Source organism: Hyperoodon ampullatus (assembly GCF_949752795.1).
Source record: "Hyperoodon ampullatus genome assembly, chromosome: 3".
NCBI classification, from domain to species: domain Eukaryota; kingdom Metazoa; phylum Chordata; class Mammalia; order Artiodactyla; family Ziphiidae; genus Hyperoodon; species Hyperoodon ampullatus.
The window spans coordinates 94933917-94960591 of record NC_136916.1 but is presented as its reverse complement, the minus strand read 5'-3'; the positions used below and the strand labels follow the sequence as shown (position 1 = coordinate 94960591).

The window sequence follows — 26675 nt, the reverse complement described above, 5'->3', positions numbered from 1 at the left end:
ATTTTGAGCTGACTGTCTTTGGTCTGGACAGCACTGTCCACCTGGTGCCTACTTCTGATTGGAAACACTACAGCTCTGACTCAGCCTTAGAGACCCAACTGTGACCTCCAGCCCTCCTGGGCTCCCGCAGCGTGCCCCTAGCCCCCCAGAGAACTGTACTCCGTTAGTTCACAGGTGCCTCCCAACTGGGCCGGGAATGTCTGAGGTGGGGGGCCCTTCCTACCCTGCTTCCTACACTGACTCAATATTTTCTGTGGGAAAATGTTCAAAATCCCCCCCGCCTTGTTTTTGGGCCGCACCTCGCGTAAGCTTCAGTAGTTGTGGCTCGCGGGCTCTAGAACTAAGAGCAGTTCCCCGACCAGGGATCGAACCCAGGCCCTCGGAAGTGAAAGCACAGAGTCCTAACCACTGGACCACCAGGGAATTCCCCTAAACTTCCCTGCTTGAAACAATCTTTTTGAACATGTCTCTCTGGAAATCGAAAATACACTAAACATCTTGGAATTTAACAAGACATTTCAAATACAAAATTTTTTTAAATGGATTAATTAATAATTATCAAGTGCCTAGGATATGCTTGGAACTGTTGCTGAGGGACATACTGCCATAAAAATGAGGCTGCTAGCTTTACCCAGAAGAGCCCCAAACTGGAAATAATCCAAATGTCCTTTGGCAGGTGAATGGATAAACTGCAGTGCCTCTATGCAGTGGATTACTACTCAGTGATAAATGGAATGAGCTACTGACACATGCAGCCACACGGGTGAATCTCAGAAACATGCCGAGTGGGAGAAGCCAGGCACTAAAGAGCACATACTGTACGATTCTATTCATATTAAATTCTAGGACAGGCAAAGCTAAGCTACAGTGACAGAGAGCAGATCAGGAGTTGCCTGTGGCTGAGGATGGGGCTGGGACTGACTGCAAAGTGGCACAAAAGAAGAAGGAACTTCTCAGGGTGACAGAAAGTTTCTATTTCTTGAAGATGGTGGTGGTTATACGAGAAACATGAGTACATGAGTAAATTTGCAAATTTGTCAAAAATCAACAAGCAGTACAATTAAAGTGAGTGCATTATAATGTACTATACTTCAATAAAACTGACTTAAAAAGTAAAAATAAATAAGAAAGAGAGGAAAAGAGAAGAAAGGAAGAAAGGATGGACAGAAGGCTGGAAAGGAGAAAGAAAGGGAGAAGGAAAGAAAGGAAAAAATCCAAGCCTGCTAAACTTGTTTGAAGATATACATCTCCACAAACTGCCGAGTAGATCAGGAAGTTGAAATCTGTTCATCAGGGAACTATGTCACACATCTGGCCATGTATGGAGCTGGATTTAGCAACAGTCGAAATAATCTTAACCACAGAGGTTAATGTAAAATTTGGCTTGTCCACTGAAACTTTGAGAGTCGTGTAATTTCACAGTGCCTTGCCTCGTGGCCTAGGTGATTAAAGAGCCTTTCATGCTGACAGATCAGGGAAGAGAATGTTCTGAGTTTATGAGAATCAGTTCCAGCTGGGCAGAATGCAACAAGGCCCAGGGTGCACACAGATCTGGGAGTGTGTGTGTGTGTGCACGCGTGCAGGTGAGCTTGCATGTGGGTGTAGTGTATGTATGTGTGCAGGTAAGGTGTCCGTGGAGGGCACAAGAGTCGACACAATAATAGAACTGTCCCCATGATGCTCGATATATGTTAAAAATTCATCATTCAATTATAGACATTTCGATTCTATAAGACTTTCCAATGGAACTTTTAACAGTCTGGAACAAAACAGAGATGTAATCAGTCCAGTTGTTTAAAAATACACTTTCTATCTTTGCAAAAGGACCCCAAAGCTATATAGCTTTGCGAGCTGGGAAAGAGACTTTGTCCTGTGGAAGATCCCAGCTTGGCATTCCTGGCTCCACGTTCTGGGAACAAGGGGGGGAGGCAGGAAGGAAGTGGCCCTTTCCACCCAGTCAGGGGCTTCCGTCACAGCCCTGTGGAGACCGTGGTCACCATCCCTGCTGAAAAGACCCACCAGGAAATGGCATCTGGGGTTTCAGCAGTGGCCGCCTGGCTCAGGTAAACACAGGGCGGGGACCCTGAGGAAGCAAATTTGGCAGCCTATTTTTAATAGAACAACAGAAAAAAATGCATCAGTTTCTTCCCAAAGCCAAGTTTCCTCTTACGTGAGTTTTAAACAAAATGCGTGTCAATAAAAGGATGCAAGATAATGGAGGACATTCAGACCGAGGCCAGGTTCTCTCTGCCCTTGCCCTTAGTGCCCTTCTTGGGGTGGGCAAGGCCACTCGCCCAGCCAGCCACAGCCCAGGACTCTGCTCAGACCTCTCCTCCTCTTTGGCGGGGCCCTGGCCTGCTCCTCCCAGAGCTAGCAGCTCCGTTGCATGCAGGGCATTCATACCCCTTCCCCAGCACCTACGGTGTTGGTTCGTGTAACACCGGCCCCTCTCCCAGAGTTCTTCGAGGTGTCATGTCCATCTTTGTGTCCCTCCAGCACCTAGTCAGTTGTCCAGCACAGACTGTCCTGACAGCATTGAGAGTGCTGGCAGTGCCCTTAACTGCCCTTCCTGTCCCCGGGGCTCCGTCCTTTGCCATCCAGCCCTCAAATGATCCCCGCCCCTTCTCAGAACTCAGATAATCTCCCCAACTGTGAGTCCCTGATTACTTCTAGAATAAATGTCTACAGAGTCTTGGCGACTAGCCCCAGCTTACCTCCCCAGCCTTTTCTCACAGTTCTCATACTAAACTACCCTCCCCACCACAGAAACCACACTGGGCTCTTTGCAGCTCCTCCAAAGCATCCTGCAGGTCTCTGCCTCTGACTTTCCCTTCTGCCTGGGATGTCTTCCCTCTTTCCCATCTCCAGTTACGCATCCCTCTGGGGCACTTCCCCCCAGGAGGCCTTCCCCAACCTGAGTGGAGCTGGACCTCCCCACCTACTGAGAGGGTCTGTTCTCTGCCACAGCCTGTCTTCTAGATGAGACCGTCATCATGTCTAGAACCCAAAAGCTTAACACAGAACACTGTACACTAAGTCAGCTTCCCTGTGCCATATTCTTCCAGCATCAGTGATGTTCCTTTCATAACACTTATTCTCTATAATGATATATTTATTTGGTGATTATACGACAGAAATTCTGAGGGCAAACACCACCCCTCATTCTGCTTACCACCTTACACCCAGGATCTACCACTGAACATAGTAGGTGCTCAATAAATTTGATTTATTCCTCAGAAAAAAAAAAAATAAACTTAACCCAAGGCCACACAGCTATTTCCCAGGGGAGCCAGGATTCAAACCCAGGGACGCTGATCCCAGAGCCTGCAATTTTATCCACTGCACTGCACTGTGTGTACACCATGATGGTGGGATTAGAGGTGATTTTTATTTTCTTCTTTTTGGTCTTTTAAAAAGTAGTTGTTGGGCTTCCCTGGTGGCACAGCGGTTGAGAATCTGCCTGCTAATGCAGGGGACACGGATTTGAGCCCTGGTCTGGGAGGATCCCACATGCCGCGGAGCAACTAGGCCCGTGAGCCACAACTACTGAGCCTGCGTGTCTGGAGCCTGTGCTCCGCAACAAGAGGCCGCTATAGTGAGAGGCCCGTGCACCGCGATGAAGAGTGGCCCCCGCTTGCCACAACTAGAGAAAGCCCTCGCACAGAAGTCCTCCCAACACAGCAAAAATAAATAAATAAATTAAGAAGTAGGTTTTTTTGTTTGTTTGTTTTGGTTTTTTTTGCGGTATGCGGGCCTCTCACTGTTGTGGCCTCTCCCGTTGCGGAGCACAGGCTCCGGACGCGCAGGCTCAGTGGCCATGGCTCACGGGCCCAGCCGCTCCGCGGCATGTGGGATCTTCCCAGACCGGGGTACGAACCCGTGTCCCCTGCATCGGCAGGCGGACTCTCAACCACTGCGCCACCAGGGAAGCCCTAAAAAGTAGTTTTTAAGCGTTTTACGATGAACATATATTATTTTTGTAATAAAAAAAATAACCATGGAAAAAATCATTGGCCCATATAGGACTGGGCTAGCAATATTATTGAGGTGGCATTCCCTTCCTTCTGTACTGGTGTTTACAACTAGGGTCTGGATTTCTAGTGCTTTCCAGCTTACTGCCATCTCAAGAAACCCTGCGGGTGGTGTCTTTGCTACACACCCCGCTGTGGACAGAGGCAGCCCCCCTTCAGCTGTGCCCGAAGAGCAGCGGGAACACGCAGGTGTGCAGTGAGTACAGACACTGCTCCTGCCTCCCTCCCCACCTCCCCTCTCTTCTCCAGCCGGCTTTCGCCTCCTCGCAGCTGACCAGACACACAGTTGGGGTGGGTGGCGTGGGGGTGAGCTGATACTAAGCCCCTTCCCGGATCCAACAAGACTCTCAGAGAGGACGGGCACTGCAGCCTCCACATCTGCACAGCAGGCACCTCTTTTTGTGGAGGGGTATGTTCCCCTCAAAGTTTTCAGACGGTGATGGTCACCGCTTGGGGAATGTAACTGGCTACAAGAATATCCCCACAGTTACAGAGTTCCCTGCCTCCCCGTGCCTGGCCTGAGGGTGGTCTGGCCACTGAACACACCACATTTTAAATTAAACCAAGGACCGAGCCTGTCCTGGGATGGGCTTGATGTTGTTTATCCTCTAGCTTCTCTTCCCACTCCTCTCCCTTTGGAATTTAGTCCAAGACCTTGTGAATTAACTTTTCTGTGCCTGTTTCCTCCTAAAATAAACAAGCTAGCCCCACAGCCTGTCTCTCCTTCCTCTGGGGGATGCTGTGAAGATAACGATGGGGCAGATGGCGCCACGTGACCCCGAAGAGCCCCCACATCATGAAATCACAGCATACCATGGACAGATGGGGAACTGAGAAAGGCTCTACCTGAACATTTAGCACGGTGAACGTGAGTGCTTCTGGTCATGTGACCAAGCCAAAGGGAAAATTGGGTTTCATATTTCATTTTCCATTTCAGGTTAAAAATTAGGTTAAGAAGCAGGTCTGAGCCCTAGAAAAAGACAGCAACAGTACACAGCATTTGAGGCTCTTTGCTGGAGAGAGAAGTTGGTGAAAATCTTCTAGGAAAAACCTACATGTCCTGGAGCCTGGTTCAGCCACTTCACTTTACATGGCCTCAGTTTCTACATCTATCAGATGGGTCAGATGATCAATATGAATTCCTTCAAATCTTAAAGATATATATGGTGGTTCTGAATATCAAGCTTTTCTGAAACAAAATGTCAAATTCTCAGGAAAATCCATTTAGTGCCTGTATAGTAGATACCATCAAGTTCCATTACCAGCATAAGAATGTAAAACCATCTGGATGGTTACAGGAATATTCAGTGACTAACTCTAGGGGATAAGATTAGCAAGGAACACATTTCATTTTATTATATTCATTCCACTGGACTCATGTGCTATGGCATTTTGGGCTGATCTGAAGGTCCTTGCATGTTTCCATAGCGGCAGTTAGTTGCCCTGAAAGATTAATTTCCTTGTCATTTAATTCCAAACTCCTCTATACTGAAAGAAATTACTAGAGGAAAAGTCACAGAGTTTGAGACTTTCAAGGATGCTGAGGAAGTCATCAGATTCAACCTTCTAATACTATAATTAATAGAGTCCAGGAATCAAGTGTCACACACATGGAAACTGCCTCTTCCTCATTTTCAAGTGGACTTTGTGTACCTCAGGTAAGAAGGTCTCATACAATATGTCTATAAATCAGACAAAGGCAGTTTGTACGTGTATTGGATTTTCTTGAGGCAAAATGCCAATGGTATATAGACTCCACCCAAGCGTGATGAGGCCAAATATTTACAAACAAGGCTTCAACTTTGACAATGCATCTTGTCATTTTGTGGTTCAGAAGGGCAAACAGACAATGTTTCTTCAAGTCATAATTTTCCGCAGAGAAATGTTAAACCCAGAGGGTGACAACTTTGGATCAACAAATGACTTGCAAGCGACCTCTGACCCTGACCCCCTGCCCTGCCCTGTTCCTCCTTTTAAACATTCCCATGAGTGAGTGTTCTGTGAGCATTTGGACAACAGCCAGTCATGAACACCAGCTCCAGCAACTAAGTTATCAGCTAACCCACTCCGAAAGCCAAACCATTACTCAGAGATAGTTATTTCTGAGTTTATGTCACAGATAGAAAGACAGATCAAGTCAGGGGGGACCATGTAAGCTCACATTGGGGTCTTTATTTAAAAAAAAGACTCACTTATTTAATTAAACAAAAGTCCATGTAGTTACCAACAGTATTTCAAAATGGTCAAATATCTCCGGAAAGGAACTGCTTTGAGAAGATTTGTAAATATGAAAAGATGCTCAACCACAAGAACAGTGAGAATGAAATTAGAATTATAATGAGATGCCATTCACCTATCAGACGATGCAAAGATAAAGCGAAGATGAAAACAAAATCGGTAATGCCCTAAATTGGGGAGGATGTGTGGAAACAGGCACTTCTGTATTGTTGGTGGGAATGTAAACAGGCACATCTTCTAGAGAGGGCATTCTGGCATCAGTTAACACAGTAAAAAGATCACAGTTCCTTTTGATCCAGCAATGCCACTGCTAGCAGTGTATCTTACAGTTACACGACTGTGCAAACTGTATATACTTGCACTGTATGTGCAAAACTATCTGCATTCTGTGGCACTGTCTGTAACAGTAAAAGATTAGAAACTGCCTGAATGTCATCTATCCAAAGGACACCAGCTATTAATTCTGGCACAGCTATATGATGGAATATGAAGGAGGCAGCTCTAAAGTCCCGACCTGGCTGTGCTCCAAGATTTACTAAGTGGAAAAATCTTGGTGCAGAGCAGTGAGCAGAGGACCTTCTTACTCAGAGGAAGCCCAAGAGGCTGCTGCTGGGTTTTGCTCTAGGAGAGGAACTGGGAATGTGGATGGGACAAATGTTCTTCATCATTTAACTTTCTGTCACTTGAAATTTTCATCTCAGCATGTACACACATCCACACAAAATGGTGGTACTTCCGAAGAGTACTTGAGGCAGGCGAAACGCTGAATAAATGGTCTGACTTGTGCTTTGCATCATGATTTGGATTCGAACAGGGGATGGTTTTGAGAAAGAGACAAAAAGAATCCAGGTGAATTGGAGGTTTCTAGAGGAAAGTGTCACGGCACATGTGAGAAATACCCCCAGATACCAGAAAGAGGATTATGGCAAAAAGAACTGGAAACGTGACAAGAGCTGGGGCCCTTGCCACAAGAGGACACCTCCTCTGGGTCATTCTCTGAAGCAGGTTCCCCCAACGGCATTCCGTGGCTGCATTCTCTCAGCACCCTTTCTACAGATCTACTGTCAAGTCTACTGTGCTCTCTGCCACCTCCAAATCAAGTGAAGGAAGAGATGATCACAAACTTGGAAAACCTACCAAAATGGACTTGAGCTGTGTCCCACGTCCCTTTCACCAGTGTGAAAGGATAGGGCGGAGCCAACAGCTCCCACCAGCAGCCCCTCCTGACCTCACTGCTCACCACCTCTCGGCCACTCCCCAGCCTCCAGCCTTCCCTGACCTGCCCGCTCCCTCTGGCCTTTGCCTGCAATGCCCTTCCCACAACTCTCTGCCAGGCTAAACCCTCCATTCTTTAGGTCTGAGCTTAAATGCCACCTCCTCAGAGAGACCTCCTCTCACTACCCATCTAAAGTAGGACCACCCAGGACTTCCCTGGAGGTCCAGTGGTTAAGACTACGCAGTGCTTCCACTGCAGAGGGTGCATGGGGTCGATCCCTGGTCGGGGAACTAGGATCCAAAAAAAAAAAGAAGAAGAAGGACTACGCTTGCTGTGGGACTCTGTAATTGTTTCCTTCAACTTTCTGTATCAACTTCATTTGTTCTGCATTTTAGCTCATCCATCTACCTCAATCCCCCCTCCACCCCCATATGTTTCAGAAAGCAGCAACAGGGTCTACCTTGGTGCTGTTAACACTAAAGCGCCTGGTACCTGACACATGGTATGTGCATGAACAACGGACCAAGAGGACCTAGCAGAGCATGGTGCAGGGTGGATGCTCAATATAAGGAAGCTTCTTCCTCTTCCCACTACCCTTCTTTTTTTTTTTTTAAAGGATTTTATTTATTTATTTGGCTGTGTTGGGTCTTCGTTGCTGCACGTGGGCTTTCTCTAGTTGCGGTGAGAAGGGGTTACTCTTTCATTGCGGCGCGTGTGCTTCTCGTTGTGGTGGCTTCTCTTGTTGCAGAGCACAAGCTCTAGGTACACAGGCTTTAGTAGCTGTGGCACACAGGCTCAGTAGTTGTGGCACACGGGCTTAGTTGCTCCGCGGCATGTGGGATCTTCCCGGACCAGGGCTCAAACCCGTGTCCCCTGCATTGGCAGGCGGATTCCTAACCACTGCGCCACCAGGGAAGTCCCCCACTACCCTTGGAATGAGAATGCAGGGCAGCGTGTACTATCTTTCCCGAAGACTACTACCAAAAACCACTAAAGGGGGCTTCCCTGGTGGCGCAGTGGTTGGGAGTCCGCCTGCCGATGCAGGGGACACGGGTTCGTGCCACGGTCCGGGAAGATCCCACATGCCGCGGAGCAGCTGGGCCCGTGAGCCTTGGCCACTGAGCCTGTGCATCCGGAGCCTGTGCTCTGCAACGGGAGAGGCCACAACAGTGAGAGGCCAGCGTACTGCAAAAACAAACAAACAAACAAAAACACTAAAGGAAAAAAACCCAGGAGGTTTGGTGTGTGCAGGGGAGAAGTGTCAGTTATGTGGAAATGTGCCCCAGTGTGTGTGTGTGAGAGATAGAGAGAGAGAGAGAGAGACAGACAGACAGACAGACGGGCAGGGGTGTTTATGTCATTGCCTCTTGTGGTTAACATCCGGTCTGAAGGTTGACTGGGCTCAGCTGGGTGGGTCTCAATGGGGGTCTGCCATGAGGTGAAAGTCAGGTGGCAGTTGGGGCTGGAATCATCTTAAGGCTCAACTGAGCTGGTCCTCCACGGCTTTGCTCCTATTTCAGCTGGGCCAGTCGGAGGCTGCCTGAGCCTCTCGGCTGCCCCATGTGACTAGCTTGGGCTTCCCTCACAGTATGGTGGTCTCAGGGCAGCTGGACTTTTAAAATAGTGGTTGGCTTCCCAAGAATAAACATGCCAAGAGCTCCAGGTGGAACCTTCAGGGCTTCTTATGACTTAGACGTGGGAAGTCATACAGCATCACTTCTGCTGAATTCTACTGATCAAAAAGTGAGCCAGAGGCCATCCCAGATTCAAGGGCATGAATACTGCAAGGCATGGTTCATGGTTGGCAGTGGTGGGAGCAAGAGGTGTCTTTGGAGACTGGCTACCACGCTAGCTATAGGACTGTGGACTTAACTTCTTTGTGTCTCAGTCTTCTCTCCTATAGAATGGGAGGGCAGTTCCTACCTCATACAGCTTTTGTAAGGAGCAAATGAGTTAATAATATATGGAAAACACTTGACAATGCACTGTGCAAGTGTCAGCTATATTATTAGCACTCAAAAGAGTAAGGAGCAAACCTTTTCTCTGATTAATCTCTGTATCCCAATGTCTATGAAATGTTTTATGAGCATGAGCTGCTCTCTATGGGAAGTACCCTTTCTCCAATTAAAAAAAAATTCATTTTTCATTTAAAAGTCTAGGTAGGTTTAAAATTTGGGTAGAAGCAGTCATTTCTCACGGAGTATGCATTTAAGGTATTAACAAAAACTAAAGATATCTTCCAGGGCTTGGCAAATGCCATTCTGAGTCACAGTCATGATGCGCTCACAGTAGGGGCAGAAGGAGCCACACTCATGGTGTGGAATTTCCTGTGGCACCGACGGAAAAGGAGTCTGAAGGGGTTTGTCAGCAAACTTCCCTGAAACAAAAAGCAAGCAGGATTTCCTGTTGGAGGCCCAAGAAGCGAGTGATGTCCAGGACCTCACAACCCAACCTCAGACTGGCCTTAGCTCTGGCCAGAAAACAGGGTCTGCCAACAAATTCATCAGCAATCAGCCCCAGGCACTGGGGATGCACCCTTTTCTGTTGTTGCCAAATTCAAACAAAGCTCAGAGACAAGTCATTCAGCTCAAGCTCTAAATATAAAAATGGCTTCATGATCTGAGCCTGTGGACATAAGTAAGTTCTACTCTACAGAATTCCTACAGAATTCTCTACCATGTCATTCTCTACCTCATACTCCTCAGTATTCCACACAGCCTCCAGGATAAACCCAGTCTCCTGACGTGTGCGTCCACCCGCCACATACACACACTCCAGCCACAGGCATGACTCACATTCCTCCAGAGGGTTCTGAGCTCACACATCTTCCCGTTGTTGCAACCTCCTTCCATTGTCTCGAGGAGAATAACAGTAGTTAGGGCAGCCAGGTTATCTTTCCCTTGACTGTGCACCAGACAAGTACCGTGACAAGATGTCACATCAACTCACTTTATCCTCACCTCATCCTGTACGGCCCTGACCTTGCGGGTTGATGAACTCACACATTTATCTGGAGTCTCTGATCAAGAAGACCTGCATCATAAGGTCAGACATACAGATCAATGAAATAGAATTGAGAATCCAGAAATAAACCTCCACATTTATAGCCAACTGATTTTCAATAAGGGTGCCAAGACAATTCAGTGGGGAAAGTACTGTCTTTTCAACAAATGGTGCCGGGACAACTAGATACACACATGCGAAAGAATGAAGGTAGGCCCTAAAGTCACACCATATACAAAAATTAACTTAAAATGGATCAACGACCTAAATGTAAGTGCTAAAACTATAAACCTCTTAGAAAAATATAGGAGTGAATTTTCATGAGCTTGGGTTAGGACAAAAGCACAACTGGCAAAAATTTAAACAGATAAATTAGACTTCATTAAAATTAAAAACTTTTAATGCTTCAGGCTAGACCATAAAGAAAGTGAAAAGACAACACAGAAAATGAGACAAAATATTTGCAAGTCATATATTTGACTAGTACATAGGACATATAAAGAATGTTAAAACTCGGGCTTCCTGGGTGGCGCAGCGGTTAAGAATCCGCCTGCCAACGCAGGGTACATGGGTTCGAGCCCTGGTCCGGGAAGATCCCACATGCCGCAGAGCAACTAAGCCCGTGTGCTATAACTGAGCCTGCGCTCTAGAGCCCGTGAGCCACAACTACTGAGCCTGCATGCCACAACTACTGAAGCCCACATGCCTAGAGCCCGTGCTCCACAATAAGAGAAGCCACTGCAATGAGAAGCCCACACACTGCAATGAAGAGTAGCCCCTGCTCGCCACAACTAGAGAAAGCCCACACACCGCAATGAAGAGTAGCCCCTGCTCACCACAACTAGAGAAAGCCCGCACACAGCAACAAAGACCCAACGTAGCCAAAAATTAAAAATAAATTAATTAAAAAAATAAAGAATGTTAAAACTCAACAATTAAAAGACAAATAATCCAATTAAAAATGGGCAAAGCCTCTATATATACATTTCTTCAAAGAAAATATAGAAGTGGCCACAACGCACATGAAAAGATGCTCAACATCATTAACCATTAGCGAAATGTAAATTGAAACCACGGTGAAATATCCCTTCATACCTGTGAGGATGGCTCTAAGCAAAATGACAGCGTTGATGAGAATGTGGAGAAACTGGAACCCTCGTACACTACTGGTGTATGAAAATATAAAACGATGCAGTCACTTTGGAAAACAGTCTGGCAGTTTCTCAAAACATTAAATACTGAGTTACCATATGATTCAGCAATTCCGCTCCTAGATTTATACCCAAGAGAATCAAGAACATACGTTTTCTCACTCTCTTTTTTTTTTTGCCTGCGCCCTGCGTCATGTGGAATCTTAGTTCCCCGACCAGGAATCAAACCCACCCATGCCCCCTGCAGTAGAAATGCAGAGTCTTAACCACTGGACCGCCAGGGAAGCCCCAAGAATGCACATTTTCACAAAAACTCATACATGAATGATCATAGCAGCATTATTCAAAATAGCCAAAAAAGTGCAAACAACCCGAATGTTCACCAACTTATGAATGAATAAAACGTGGTACAGCTGTACAATGGAATTTTTATTCAACCATAAAAAGGAATGAAGCACTGTTTGACTCAGATGAACCTTGAAAACATTATGCTAAGTGAAAGGAGCCAGACACAAGAGCCACATGCTGTATGATTCCATTTATATGAAATGTCCAGAGTAGGTAAATCCAGAGACAGAAGGTAGATTAGTGGTTGCCAGGGTCTGGGGGGAGGAGAATGGGTAGCGATTGCTAATGAGGACAATGTTTCTTTTTGAGGTGATGAAAATTTTCTAAAATTCATTGTGGTGATGGTTGCACAACTCTGTAAATATAAACAAACAAACAAACAAACAAACAAAACCCACTGAATTGTTCAGAGAGAGAGAGAGAAAATGCAGATTTTTTTAAAAAGGGGAAGAAGAGTTCCTTCCCTTAGCAGCTTTGCTGACAGCCTACTTCCCATACCCCACTTCTTGTTCAGAACTCCTGTAGTGCACAGGGTCAGAGTGGCTTGTTTGCAGGTCCATCCACCCCAGCCAAGTGTGCGCACCAGGGCCAGGGGCTGTGCCTCATTCTTTTTGAATCCAGGACAGTGCTTGGCACCCAGCAGGCAATCAATATAAATGTGTGTTGAATGAACAGTCTCTAGCACGCCCCTACTATTACCCATTGCTTTTTATACCATCACTTCTAAGATAAAGGAGTGCCAAAAAGATCACATACACAGTATCTGTCCATTATTTTTATTTTTTTTTTTTTTGCGGTACGCGGGCCTCTCACTGTTGTGGCCTCTCCCGTTGCGGAGCACAGGCTCTGGATGCGCAGGCTCAGCGGCCATGGCTCACGGGCCCAGCCGCTCCGCGGCATATGGGATCCTCCCAGACCGGGGCACGAACCCGTATCCCCTGCATCAGCAGGCGGACTCTCAACCACTGCGCCACCAGGGAGGCCCTCTGTCCATTATTTTAAAATTCTTTTTCCACCAAATATTTTTTAAACTGGATGATCAGTTGGTGTTGTCTCTTTTCCATTTCCAGAGAGACATGTGATTTCAAAATTTAAAAGCTAATTATCAATAAAATGACCGAGGTACGGGGAAAAAAGGTAAAAACAGCATATTCAGTCCCTGACCAACAAACTCCACATTTCAAATAACTTGACAAAAATTTCCCCTACTCTGAGACAGAAGACTTTAAGAGGCAAGAAACCAGTACCAACCAATATTAAATTCAGCCTTTGAAAACTCTGGCCTATACCACCACCACCACATTGAGATGGTGAGAGTAATAATAACAGCTAACATTTACTGAGCACTTACCGTGTGCTAGGCTGGGTATTATTTTCTGCTTCCTAGGTATTAACTCAGTTACAACAGCATTATGTGGTAGGTACTATTATTACCCTCATTTCCCACAGAGATTCACAACTTTCCCAAGGCTGCATGGCTGGTAGATGGCTGAGCTAAACTGGAACCCAGGAAGTCCAATTCTCCTGCCCGCGTGTTTCCCGCTATATGACATAGGACAGCCCACAGGGACTTCAGTCCCTTGACTGGACCTAGGAAAGCAACATGTTTGACTCTGGGTTTACAGACCGAATAGTGTAGGTTCTAAAAAAAAGGGCCTCAGAAAAAAACATGAATATGCAGGAATTGAAATCCATGGGTGAATATCTGATACTTGAAAGTCTATTCTTTTATATATCTTTTATATATCTTTTATATATCTTTGGTCAGCCAAAACCTGAAAAACCTTGACCTGTCCACCTCTGCAAGGCCGCGGCCTTTTGAACTTTCAGCCACAGGCCTCCGCCACCTTCCGAGACTGTGGTCCTCCCACCTCACCCCTTCTCATTGAGCTCAATGCCTTATCTATTTCCTTCCTGGCACTCATCACTATTTACAATGATTTTATTCATTTGTTTACCTGCTTTTCTTGCCTGACTCTCCCATCAGAATGTAAATTCCATAAGGGCAGTGACCATGTCCATCTTTTTTGCCTAGTGTTTGTTGAATGAATAATAATTCTCTATGTAGGTGACAGCTTTCTTTCAGAACAATTTGGTGCATCAGTGACTGGCTGGATGACCACACTAGGCTGTAGCAACTCCAAGGCAGGGGCGGTACCTTGTTCATCTTTCTGCTCCCAATTCCTAGCTTAGTACCTGGCACACAGGAGCTCATTGCATCTCGACTGAACTTGTTCATTAACGAACTGCTGTCAACGTGGAGGGCAGTCTCTACTGGAGTACCTCAAGGCTCCACCTTGGGTCCTGTCCGCTCAACTTCTGGATCCAGGGGCGAAGGTAGAAGGGCATGCTGATGAAGCCTGGGGATGCCTTAAAGCTGGGAGGAGCGGCAGTGGACAGGGAGAGGAGCTAAGAGAGCCTGAACAGTCGTAAACCCCAAACCCCAGAAACAGAACAAAAAATTAAGAAACCCTGTGCCAGGGTGGGAGGAGGGAGAATTAGATGAAGGTAGTCAAAAGGTAAAAAATTCCAGTTATAAGATAAATAACTACTAGTGATATAATGTACAACATGATGGAGATAATTAGCACTGCTGTATGTTATAAATGAAAGTTGAGTTCTCATCACAAGGAAAAGAATTTTTTCTATTTCTTTAATGTTGTATCTGTGTAAGATGATGGATGTTCATTAAGCCTATTGTGTAACCATTTCGTGATGTATGTAAGTCAAATCCTTATGTGGTACCCCTTAAGCTTAAACGGTGCCATATGTCAATTCTATCTCAATAAAACTGAAAAAAACAAAAACAAAAACACCCTGTACCAACCACAGGATGGGAAGGCAGGGACAGGAGTAGCACCTGTAATGAGGGTCACATGTCCAGTGAGCTCAGGTGACCGCAGTCTGAGATGCTGAGATGGTCCTGAGCGGTGTCTGTATTGGGTGGTGGTGAACAGAATGAAGGAGGGGATAGTGCTGCCTCGACTCCCCTTTATTTAATGATTATTTCTACTCTTATTTATAATACTACCCAAGTAAGGCCTGAACTTCTTCTCCTGGGGTACTCAGCAGGCATGGCAGGCCCCCCTCAGAAACTCTCTGTGAAGTCCAGCCTTGGGCTGTGTGGTCCACCTGGAGGACAGGAAGCACCTGCCGTAACCGCCTGGCCCTGGGAGCCGCTGGCCTCTTCAGCCTCCAGCTCTCAGCTCTCCAGGTGCTTCTCAGAAGAGCCTCTGCTGCTGTGGGACCTGGCTAATATCTCGCTCCAAGCCTTCTCGCTCTTCTAGGGAAAAAGACTCATTCCTCCATGTACGTGTGTGTTTTCCGCTCTAGTCCTCCCTGTTCCCAAAGCACAAGAGGGGAAGTCACTCTTATCTGGACCTTTCTAAATGTTCTCTCTCCTGTCTTGCGCAGCCTTCAAAACCCAGTCTTTTGTCTTTCAAGCTCAAAAAATGTGTCAGGTAAGTGTGTTTGGACTTCCCTGATTACAGTTTTCATCATCGCTATTTTTTTAGCATCTTTAAGGATTACCAGTTGGATTTCCATTCCCTGTTTCCTGTTCTGTCAATTCTTTTGTGATGTTATGTTTGGGCACCTCCACTGTGTTGGCATATCCTTGAAATGACCTGCTCACGTGTACCTGTCAGTATTCAGATGTCCTTTTTATTCTTGAGTGCTTTCCTTAATGCTGCCAAAATCAGGAGGACATAAGGATGTCTATATGTAAATGTTAAGACATTAATCAATGATTTTGAAGCTAATGTTATGGCCTGTTATGTTATTTGAAGCACAGTTAGATCTCTTCTGTTTTATTCATTATCATCATTGATTGCTTTTACTAGCAGGACATTTTCTGCCCTTCTATTTTTCACTGTCTTCTCAGTTCTATTCACTGATTTATAATGAGAAAGGCTTATAGAGAGAAGGGCTTAAACATCAGAAGAAGGTGCCCTTAGACTTTCATTTGACAAGCTGCTGGTCCTAGGTCCTAGGTCCGACCTGCTGGTAGACCTGTTGGAAAATTCAGATCAAGAGTTTTTTTCTTCTAGAGTTATTTAAATTTTTAAAAGGGAAAAATTGTACTATTTTTGTTATCAAAGTCAAGTCTGTTGAAGGCTACACAAAACCTCATGCTCTCAGGAAACCACAGGAATAATTACTTGCTGTTAAAATAGCACCTTCCAAATGCTTATGTCTAAGTAGATGGACAAGTATACCAGCTGCCACATTAGAATTCTTCAGTCTTCTCCTTGTCAGACAGGGATGTTATAATTGCAGCCAGAACCCAGAGGTTTGTACCACACAGTTGGGAACACACCTGTGTTCATGCCAAGTCCAGAAATAAATCCTAGATGACATTTAGGTTCAGCACGACATAAACAGTATTTTAGGAAGCAAACAGTTCAGGAGCCGGAATAATAAGAGATTGGGAATGAAAATAAGGATGTGTGGATAAATGTGCTCTTTTCTTATCACATAGAGTCAAAAATCTGGACGCCATCAGCAGGGCAAATGATGTTCCCAAGACTGAACCTGGTCAGATTTCACCCACCCACTTCAAGAAAATAACTTAGAAAATCTTAAGAACTCAAAACATTTCTTTATTGGCTACAAGAAAAGAATCAAGAAAAGTTTGTAGGAATTTTAGGTAGCTCTTACTTCAGTAGAATAAAGTTATTAAAAATATATCAGAATATTTTAATTCCTGCTTGATGGGAATTCTCTATGTCAGGCAAGAAAACTACAAGTTAGTATCTAAGTTCACCCTTCTGTTCCTAAAGATCTTCTGTTAACTGTAATTAAACCAAGGAACGTCAGAAGGGTAATGGGTTTCCATATGGAGTAGTATACTAAAAATTGCTTCAAAATCAATTACTCTAGGGGATTTTATTTATAGAACTCCCAAAGAGGAGATTCAGACAACATTTACTCCCCTCCAATGCTGACTATGCATTCTTGTTTCACTCTGGAGCACAGAGCAGGGACCTGACTTCTAGGGTCCATGTTAAGGACCTGCTGATGAGAAGGCTGTGCTAAGACACATTCTAATTGGTAAAGGTCACTTCTAACATAAGAGTGGGTTTGCCATGTTTTGCCTCAAACTGAACACCCCAAAATATGAATCATCATGTAGAAATGTCAACTGTTTCTTCTGGTCACCTATGACTTTGGCCAAGAGAAGAGCAATGTCCTCCGTGTAATCACACTTGCCCCCTCTACTCAGCACAGAGTAAAAAGGAAGCAGGCTTAGGACGTCATGAGAGAGAAGAATGAACAAGGAAGAAGGGAGCCACAGGTAAGGGGAGGCACGTGACTGAACCCGGGTTCAGGACTCCTTCCTGGAGATATACCCTCACTAGGCCATCTGGTTCCCAGAGCTCGGGGTACCTGGGCAGTTCCCTGGGGTACCCAAGGGCTGCCAGTGATGACGAGGCCAGCTCCCCAGCTTAGGTCCCTCCTTCCCTGTTCGACCACCAGCAAAGTAGCACGACGCTCCACTGCCCCACCTGCCATCTGCCTCATCCCATGCGGACGGGGAGAACTCTGAGTGTGATGCAGTCAGCAGGTCTTCTTGGGGGTGCTCTGCAGTCACCCCATGCTCATCACCTCCTCCTGCAGCTGCACTGTCTGCCCAGCGTGTGCTCAGCCAGGGCTGTACAACCCTGCAGGCTAGAGGGTGGACTAGGTCCACACAGCAGGGTCAGCCTGCAGCCACTGCCTGAAGCACACATCCCCTCAGCTTGTTCTCCAAAAGCAGCAGCTCGTTAACAGCTTTTCCTCTGTCCACTCCCCGGATGTCAAGCCTGGTTGCCCATCTGCCCAGCAGCTGGGGAAAGAATTCTTACAATCGCTGTTAGGCTCCGCTTTCCCAGAGGAGTGAGGGCGAGGGGTTCCCTGGTCAGGGCTGGGCTCCTGTCTGTGCAGGACTGTGTGCAGGTTTAACTGAGCAAGTCCTAAATGAAGAGCACACTGTAGACACACAGCAAGGGCTCAACACCTGGTGGCTATTCTCATACTGCTATTGTGAATACACACGTCAAGGAGACGCTACATGTGTAAGAGGGACCTGCTTGATGAGACTCTGCCTGCTGAGGGTTAATCCATCAACTGCACTAGGGGACAAGACGAGGGGCAGCAGCTGCCCCCTTCCTCTTGCACAGACGAAACACCCGTCAGGGAGGCAAAGCCCCACCAATACGGTCAAGGGCGGATGTTTCAAATGTTCTGTGGGGTCACAGTTTGTCTCCGTGCCTCATCCAGTGTTGACACAGATGACTGGCGAAGGTGGTGCTGTGATTTAGGAGCTGGAGGGGTGGAAGCAGACAGGAGCGTGTGTGAGAAGGCAGCGCTGTTTGCAATAGTTTAAGCTGAAGCAGCTTTAAAACAGTACACATCCTTCGGGGTTAATATTCTTTGGGGTTGAAACTGTCAGCTAAGTGACTCCAACCAGCCACGGTGCCCGAACACGGTATGGCACCTAAGCCTGGGGACCCTGGCCACATTGCCCGGTGCTGCCATTGTTTGCCGCTCTGGGTCCTTCCCCATCAGCTGCTGTCTGTCAGGGCGGCAGGGACCAGCTGACTGGTTGGAACCATATGTGCTATTTCTGGGCATAGGATGTGAAGAAGGACATGCCACAGTAAGTCAGGATATGAGTCAGTTATTATAAAGTGTTAAAAAGAACTGTCTTCAAAGCATCCTGAGAGCATTACACCACGCTAACTACTCTGAAGGAGCTATAGGTTGAAAGACACTTAGAATCACTAAGCCCAGGAGAAACCCTGAAGAACATGGATGATTAGCATTGGTCAAAGGCCTGCCAATGAAAAGGAATGGATAAGGCTGAAGCTAAAATCCAGAGGTCCTAAAATATAGAGGCAAAAAGAAAATTTCCAGGACCACATATATCTCCGGCATACTTCCGTCAGACACGCAGAAGCAGCGGAAACACAGGCAGCTTGAAAAAGCTGTGGGACGTGGGTTTGCTTTATTTTCCTTTTAAAACAAAACATTGTATTTTCAGAGCAATGTTTAATGGGGCCAAATTAATGGTCCTAAATTGGTTTTTAAAAAAATCTATTGGCACCGAGGTGTAGAGATACAAAAAAGATGTCTCTCTGGAGTGCTGTCTGCAAGAGGGAAAATTATTAACCACACGACATCCACAAATCAGTTTAAATAAATGACGTTATGTCCCTTTGATAGAACCTAAGCAGCTGTCAAAAGGAATAAAGTAATTTAAATATACTGGCATAGAATGATCCGCGATAGCTGTTATGGCAAAAAATCAAGTTGTAGCAAATGTGCATGGCAATCACATTTCTGTTAAAAAAGGTATGTTTGTATATGCCGAAGAAAAAGTCACTAAGGAGCTGGAGAAAACCATTAACAACTGTTATTTGTGGCTTTTTCTACAAGTGCAATGTTCTTGGAGGCCTCAGGGAGGCCTAATGGCTCACTAAGTCCCTGAACGAATCGGTGAAGGCACAGCAAGGCAGTCGGAGGCCGCAAAATCAGCATTTCTCAAACGGCATGAGAAGAGAAGGCTTATAGACATGGGGAGCCCTTTCTTTAACCCTGTCACGGGACCCCTGCTTTCTAGCTCCCAGGTGTGTCCCAGGGCCTGTGTAATGTTCTTTGGCTGCAGGAGTGGGGCAGTTCACTGGCTGGCCATAACCCCACTGCTCCTGTTCAGGGGCTGTAATGAGTTACCAGTGAGAAGTGACAGCAGCAACGCATCCTCTCCAGCCTCTCCCTCCCAGCAAAGCCTCCAGGAACTGTCCTCTGTTTCAAGGGCCAGGGTGAGGGAACTTGACCTGCCTCTGGGACCACAGGAATCCATCCTAGTGCCCTCCCTGTCAGGAATTTCCTCTCTGTAAGTAAACAGTCCTCTGGTCTGCTCCCAACAGCCCCTTTACCAGGAAGGTGGGGGAGACTGCAGGCCCATCTATTTAACCACAGTGCACGGATCTGGAAACAGTACTGCCTCAGCCTTGTGTTGTGAAGGCTGAAGAAGCCCAAACATCACTGTTCTTCACAAGCGTTTTCTATTCTCCACAAATCTCCTCTGAACGCCTTATTGTCTCTCCTTTCCCACCCCAGAGCTTCCCTTAGGTAATTCCTATTCATCCTCCAGATTCCGGCTCCAATCTCTCTTCCTCTGGATAGCCTTTCCCAACACGCCAAGGCCAGATATCCTCCTTACACTCTGATAAACAGTCCCCATTGCAGAGTGAGTATCCCAGCTCTTGTTCTCTATTTATTTCTGTGATAACGAAACTAATGTCCATCTTCCTCATTAGAACACAAGCTCCCCCAGGGCAGAAACCGCACCTGTTCTTTCTGCAACCCCGGGGCGCGGTACAGCGTCTGGCACCAAGCAGATAGCAATAAAGACTCACTCAATAGAAGGCTGCTGCAGAGGTGACTGGGGTGGAATACACGGCACTGGGGGAGGGAGGAAGAGCAGCTGGGAGGGCTCTCTCCTTTGCTGTCACTAGCTGGCCTTCTTTATTTTTTGTCATGTGTCCAAGCGAGTGGTCAGCAAGCGGTCCCCTCTTAAAGTCTGAAGATTTATGTGAGGTGGGTACTAGTATTACATGACAGTGTTTAAAGGAATTAAGGGGTTATGGCTAAGGCTCCAGAAAGTTTCTCAGTTGAAAGAGCAGAACCTTTGACCATATGACTTCCTGGTTATTTCCTGGGACCTCTTTAGCTCTGGATCCTGGGGCTGCCCAGGGATGCTGGGGTTGCCCTGGAGGATGGATAGAATACGACAGGGGCAGAAATCCTCTGCCAACATCAGAGAAAGACTCAGCCAGCCCCGGGTGAGGAGTGGGGGGCACGGAAGGGCAGGGTGGGCACTGACCTCGGCTGATGCGCTGCTTCTCCCCAGACAGGATGCCGGGGCTGTCGATGATGCTGATGCTCTTCAGGACCTGATTGGGCAGCTGGGAGCACATGAACCTGGAAGAAAGGGATCAAAGGTGGGATCAGAACCTGCACGTTGCAGAGTGCTCTAACCTCGGAGCTCCTTGGCCTCTCCTGGCTACTGACATCTTCTGAAAAGCGGGGGCTTGGGGGAGATTGATGGCACCTCCACTGGAGACTAGATGCTGGTCCACAGGGCAGCCTGGCACCGGCTGCTCCCTACCACCAGATCCCTTACTGTTAATTTTATTTTAGCTAACGTTTATTGAACACAGGTATTTTACAAACATCATCTCATTTGTTCCTCATATTAATCTCATGAGGAAGACATTAGCATCTACCTCCGGGAGGTTATGTAACTTGCTCAGGGTCACTCAGAGCTAAGCTTTAAACCCAGGTCGGTGTGACTCCAAAGGCCACCAGCCCCACCCGCCCCTCCTCTATCCTGCTCCTTAGACAAACGTCCCAGGCTTTTCCTCCCCGGGAATCCCATGCTTCCTTCAGGGTCACTGCCCCACTGGGCTGGAGTATCCCAAGCTCTGTCCAGCCCCTGCTCACTCCCTAATGTGCCAGCGGAGGTACTAGGGCCTGTTTTCACTGTCCGATGCCCCAGGGACATGCTATGGCTCCAGGCTCAGGGTGGGGCAAGCACCTGTGGGCAACACCCCAAATCCTCCAGGTGCTTCGGTGCCCTAAGAGTGGACGAAGGGGCAGGGGTGGTCAGGGCCCTGGCCAAGCATCTCCCAGCCTCCTTCCTTGTCCATCACCTTCCCGCTACCACCTTGTCCTTCTCATCCCCATCCCTCTGCTGTGGTTCCAGTCGGCTGCCCTGGTGTTGGCCTTGGAAGCAGTGTGAAGTGGCAGGAAAATTGCGGCCTGTGCATCAGCAGACCTGGGTTCAGGTTCAGCTCATCCTTTGCCAATAACTTGCCTGGGACCCTGGGCAAGGGCTTCCCCATTCTGGGCCTCAGTTTTCTCATGTGTCAATGGAGACACTTGGACCAGGGGCTGGCAAGGTTCTTTTAGCTTTAACACGGTGTAACTCTACAGGACCAGAGGGAAATGCTTCGTTACTTCCACCCCAGGCAACCTGGGGGGATCTCTGTTAGGCACTGTGTATGTTTTAAGGCAGAAACTAGAGTGTCTCTCCTTCTCCTATATTGTAAATGGCTAACTTTGGTATCTGTGTGGGCAGAAGGCTTGAAAATCCTTGGGGAAAGCTCAGTTCTTCCATTCAGTGGAAAAGGTGGGATGACTCAGAAAGTAAATATGCTGGGAATGCAGGAGAGGGAGGCCTGCCCGGCCCTCACAGCGCACACATGGACAGCACAGCCCCCAGGCAGGCGTGGGCAGCCCTGAGAGAGACGTGCAATTACTGACATTGCAAATGAACTTTCACTGAAGGTGCTTGGGACAAGTTTCTCAGATATTGTTTCCCACATTTTCAAGTCATCCCAGGAAGATGTAGGAATGATAACTATGATCATTTTGCAGCTGGAAAAGTTGAAGCACAGAGCAGTTACGACATGCGAGGCCATGCCGCTAATGCGTGGCTGGCTGGGGACTGCAGCCTGATATTTCTGATGTCAGGTGAGTAGAACTCAACCCGTAAAGTTAAAAACCTCATAACATTAAAAATAAGGAGTCAAGTTAATTTATGAGAAGCCCCTCATTTCTGATTTTCTCCTGCCTCTCCACCTTTATAAACCCTACTGCCCAATACTCAGACAGCAGATCTGTGAGAATAAAGTGCACCGGGATCACTACACATTCTCTGTAAGTTCACAGAGCAAAAAACGCCATATTCAAGTCTCTAGAACTGGGGTAGGAACAGAGTTCTGAGCACATCTGTGGTGGACTGCATTTCTTGTGGTAATTCGGTCTCTTATCATAGTCCCATCCTTTTTATCAGATGGCTCAAGACATCTGGCAATGCTGAGAAGACTGCACATACGTGAAACTTTTTCACATAAAGTATTCCTGTGAGAGGCAGACCTTTTTCCGGAACCACAAGCTCACACTTGATACCAATTTTTCCAAAACACAAAACCCCTGGATTCTAATGTGAAGTTAACAGAGGGACTCAAAATTTAGAAACCATCCACTCCCTCCGTACAAAGAGACAAGGTTTCAACGATTCCCATGCCTCCTGACGTGACAGCAGAGACAAAATGTGTAAGCCACAAAACAAGATGGTCTGATGTGGTGACATCACCATGCAACATACAGGGAGCAGGTTCAGGGCCAGGAGGAATGACTACAGACAAAAGCGGGGAGGGGAAGGGGGAGGGGGAAGAAAAGAAGAGGGAGGGAAAGGAGGATGGGGGAGGGGAGGAGTGGGGGAGGAGGAGGAGGGGTAGGAGGAGGGGAGGGGAGGGGGAGGAGGGGAGGGGAGGGAAGGAGGAGGGGAGGGGAGGGAAGGAGGAGGGGAGGGGAGGGAAGGGGGAGGGGAGGGGGAGGGGAGGGGGAGGGGAGGGAGGGGAGGGGGGAGGAGGGGAGGAAGGAGAGGGGGAGGAGGGGGAGGAGGGGGAGGAGGAGGGGAGGAGGGGGGAGGAGGAGGGGAGGAGGGGGGAGGAGGAGGGGAGGAGGAGGGGAGGAGGAGGGGAGGAGGGGGGAGGAGGAGGGGAGGAGGAGGGGAGGAGGGGGGAGGAGGAGGGGAGGAGGAGGGGGCTCTCCAGGGGCACCCTGAGAGAGGGTGACAGGGGTTGTGTGTGCAGAGCTGGACTTTGCACAGCCTGCCCAGCATGTGTGTGGGGGAGGTGGGGAGGTGGGGAGGTGGGCAAAGGAGCACAGGGCACAGTCAGCTTTCAGACCCCTGTGTGGGGGCATGGCCCACACTCTAGGGGTTAGAACCACACACGGTTTTCTTAAATGGTTGTACTATAATCAGAAAAAACCCTAATGCAATGCTGTTAGAGCAATCTTGTCTTCCTTTGATGTTCCATGAAAGGAAGGTGAAAAGTGGGTTATTTATTGGATATAACACAGTCAGCCTTGGGTCAGGCCTTTCCCACTGATCTGTCTGATGCAATGTTTCCAAGCACAGATTTGCTGTCCCAAGATGGATTTTCTACTTCTTTCAGAGGGACTAACAAGCACGCAGTGTACCCGTGCCTTGCCTTCTACATTTCACGTGAAATACGCACACGTGCCAGTTCAGCCCAGGAGCCTCACGTAAGCTTTATGAAATATGTCCCTCACCCAGGGCTGGCTTGATATATTTTATTTTTGATAAAAGGAGAGGAGGAGGGGATCGAACCCTACATTGGACCCAAATTACCCGTCACCCCACAACCAAGGAAGGCTTAGGGGTAGCAGAGAGGGGGTGAGAAAAGGAATGGTCTGGGCTATAAGGTCTCAGGCCGGTGGCTAGAAGTCCTGCGGCACAGTAAGACAAGGAGGTAAGGGGATTTCAGTTCCTAAAATCACCTCCAAACACTAACATTCCAATTCAATGATCAACATTTTAAAAGGGCCAGGCAGTAGCTTAACAGTGATGTGATTTCCAGTGCAGTGATACCCAGCAGTTGCAGCAATAATCAAATGGCACAAGCATCCACTGACCACTTACTGTGTGCCAGGCACTGTCCTAAGCACTTTCCATTAACGCACTCAATCATCGCCACAGCCTTCAGCAGTGGGGCCGTGTGCCTCCATTCTACAAAGGATCAGACTGGGGTGGAGGGGAGCAAATCTGGCCACCCCGAAAATGTGTCTCATTGGCATGAGGATTAATTTAGGCTGATTATTTTTAAGGCCCAGAAAGACTCAGGAAGAATCTTTGACCTCCCCTCTCACTGCCTAAGGAATGTAGACAGAGGACCTGTTCCAGGAAGGGAGCTGTCACCAGAGATAAACACAGTATGAACTAGCTGCCTATATGGGGGGAACCTCCCAAAGCCCATTTGTTAAAACTCCTCTCTGTGTCCCATTGTCTCTGCATGGCCCAGCGAACATTTGTTTACCAAACATTATTTTCCAGTTCCACGTCAATTGCCTTCTTCCCCTTACAGGTTCCAAACCGCTACCCCCAACATCCTCTTTTGTCTTTAACTGAAGATGGTATTTAAGGTGAGGGCTTCAGCCATCTGGGGGAGTTAGTTACTCGGTTTTCCTGGATCTCTCCCATGTATACACGTAATTAAATTTTTGTTTGATTTTCTCCTGGTAATCTGTCTCATGTCATCTTAACTCTTGGACCAGCCAGAAGAACCTAGAAGGGTAGAGGAAAATCTCTTCCTCCCCAACAAGGGCACAGAAGGGTCACATGCCATAACTTGCCAAGTCACATAGCTGGTAGGTGATGGAGCTGGGATGCAAACCTGGCAGTTCTGACCCCAGTCCGGCTCTTAACTGTTAGGCTGCTACTGCCATTTCATGCATTTGAATCACCGCTGTTTATCTTTATCAACAGAAGGCAACATACTAAAATAAAGGAGTGACATGCCATAGCCCTGGAATTTCCCACCAAAGAGGCCCCTTTGTGTGACCTGCTCTCAATCCATTGGTGGAGGGCGGAGCTGTGACAGGGAAGCAGAAGATCTGGTTCTGGCCGTCTTCCTTCTCACTCACCTCTTGGCCTTTGTCAGGTCTCTGAGCAATTCTACCAGCCTGAGGACTCCCAGGTTGTCTTTAGGTTCAAATAAACCTAAGCTTACAATGGAAGAGAGTATGGAGCTGTTTTTGCCCCAGTTCACTTTACTGATAAGAGTAAGATCAGAGAGATTACACGACTTCCTAAATTGGCAGAGTGAATAGCACCCAATATGCAAAAAGACTTTGACAACTAACCTGTAATAACCAATTATTATTACATGGTCCTACCACAAAGACCTGATCTGAAATTCTACTGCCCAAGAGGAATTTAATTTCACATCCAGACTATAAAAAGCCCACGGTTACCCCTTAGACTGAGTCCTATGGAACTACCACTTTTACAAGCAAAAAGATGGTTGAATATTGGCAATTCCATGCAGTTCGACCTAAACATAGACTTTTCTAAATCAAACCTCCCTCTCCCAACCACCACAGGGGAAAAAGCTGGTTTTCTGGGATGACAGGACCAGGGCTGTGCAGGCAGCTGCCAACAAAGAACAATGGCTTGATGACCCAGGAGCCACCACAAATCCTGAGGTTAAAGATTAACGGGAAGGGCTTCAGGGAGTTTATTATGGATAAGCACACCACAAAACCCAAACAAAACACCCTCCACCCCTAACCAGCTAATCTCTCATGTTTAAAAAAAAAAAAAAAGTTTTGCTAGTGAATCAAGAGTGATTCTTGCCAAGAGCCTATTTTCCTTAATTTCTGCGGCTAAATTATCTGGTGGAGCCAGCATGTGTGTGGACCGATGCTGTTTACTTGCATTAAATCAGTTCTTTAAAAAATCCCAATGGTACTAAGTGACTATGTAATATTCACAGTCTAAAAAAAGTCTATAGAATGAAGCCTCATTCAGTTACAAACATAGAGGTAACGATGAGTCCAAAAATATATATATGTATTCTATTATTGCTAAATCATTATGCAAATTTAAGACAGTGGCGTTTTTTTGTGTTGTTTTTTTTATTGGTTTGTTTTTATCACACCATCACCACCATCAGGCCTGGCTAAAATGACAGGAGCATTGGAAGTACTGTTTAGATTCCTTCAGCTCAAAAGGAAGTTTCAAAATTTCAAGCCCTAGGGCCAGCAATTAAAGTTATTTTTCAAAGAGAAACAGAGAAGTAAATGAGATTAATAATTTCTTCTGTGGAA

General features: G+C 47.0%; 1 protein-coding gene across 1 annotated transcript in view; it reads right to left on the bottom strand.

Annotated features, from left to right (window-relative positions):
- The window catches only part of EHD4 (EH domain containing 4), a gene marked incomplete at both ends in the record, with an annotated part of 87772 nt that overhangs the window by 24350 nt on the left and 36747 nt on the right, over nucleotides 1-26675 (bottom strand). Inside the window, one exon of the mRNA XM_079699872.1 lies at nucleotides 20857-20954. Within this exon, the coding sequence (XP_079555998.1) occupies nucleotides 20857-20954 (98 nt within the window). The remainder of the gene's footprint in view (nucleotides 1-20856; nucleotides 20955-26675) is intronic.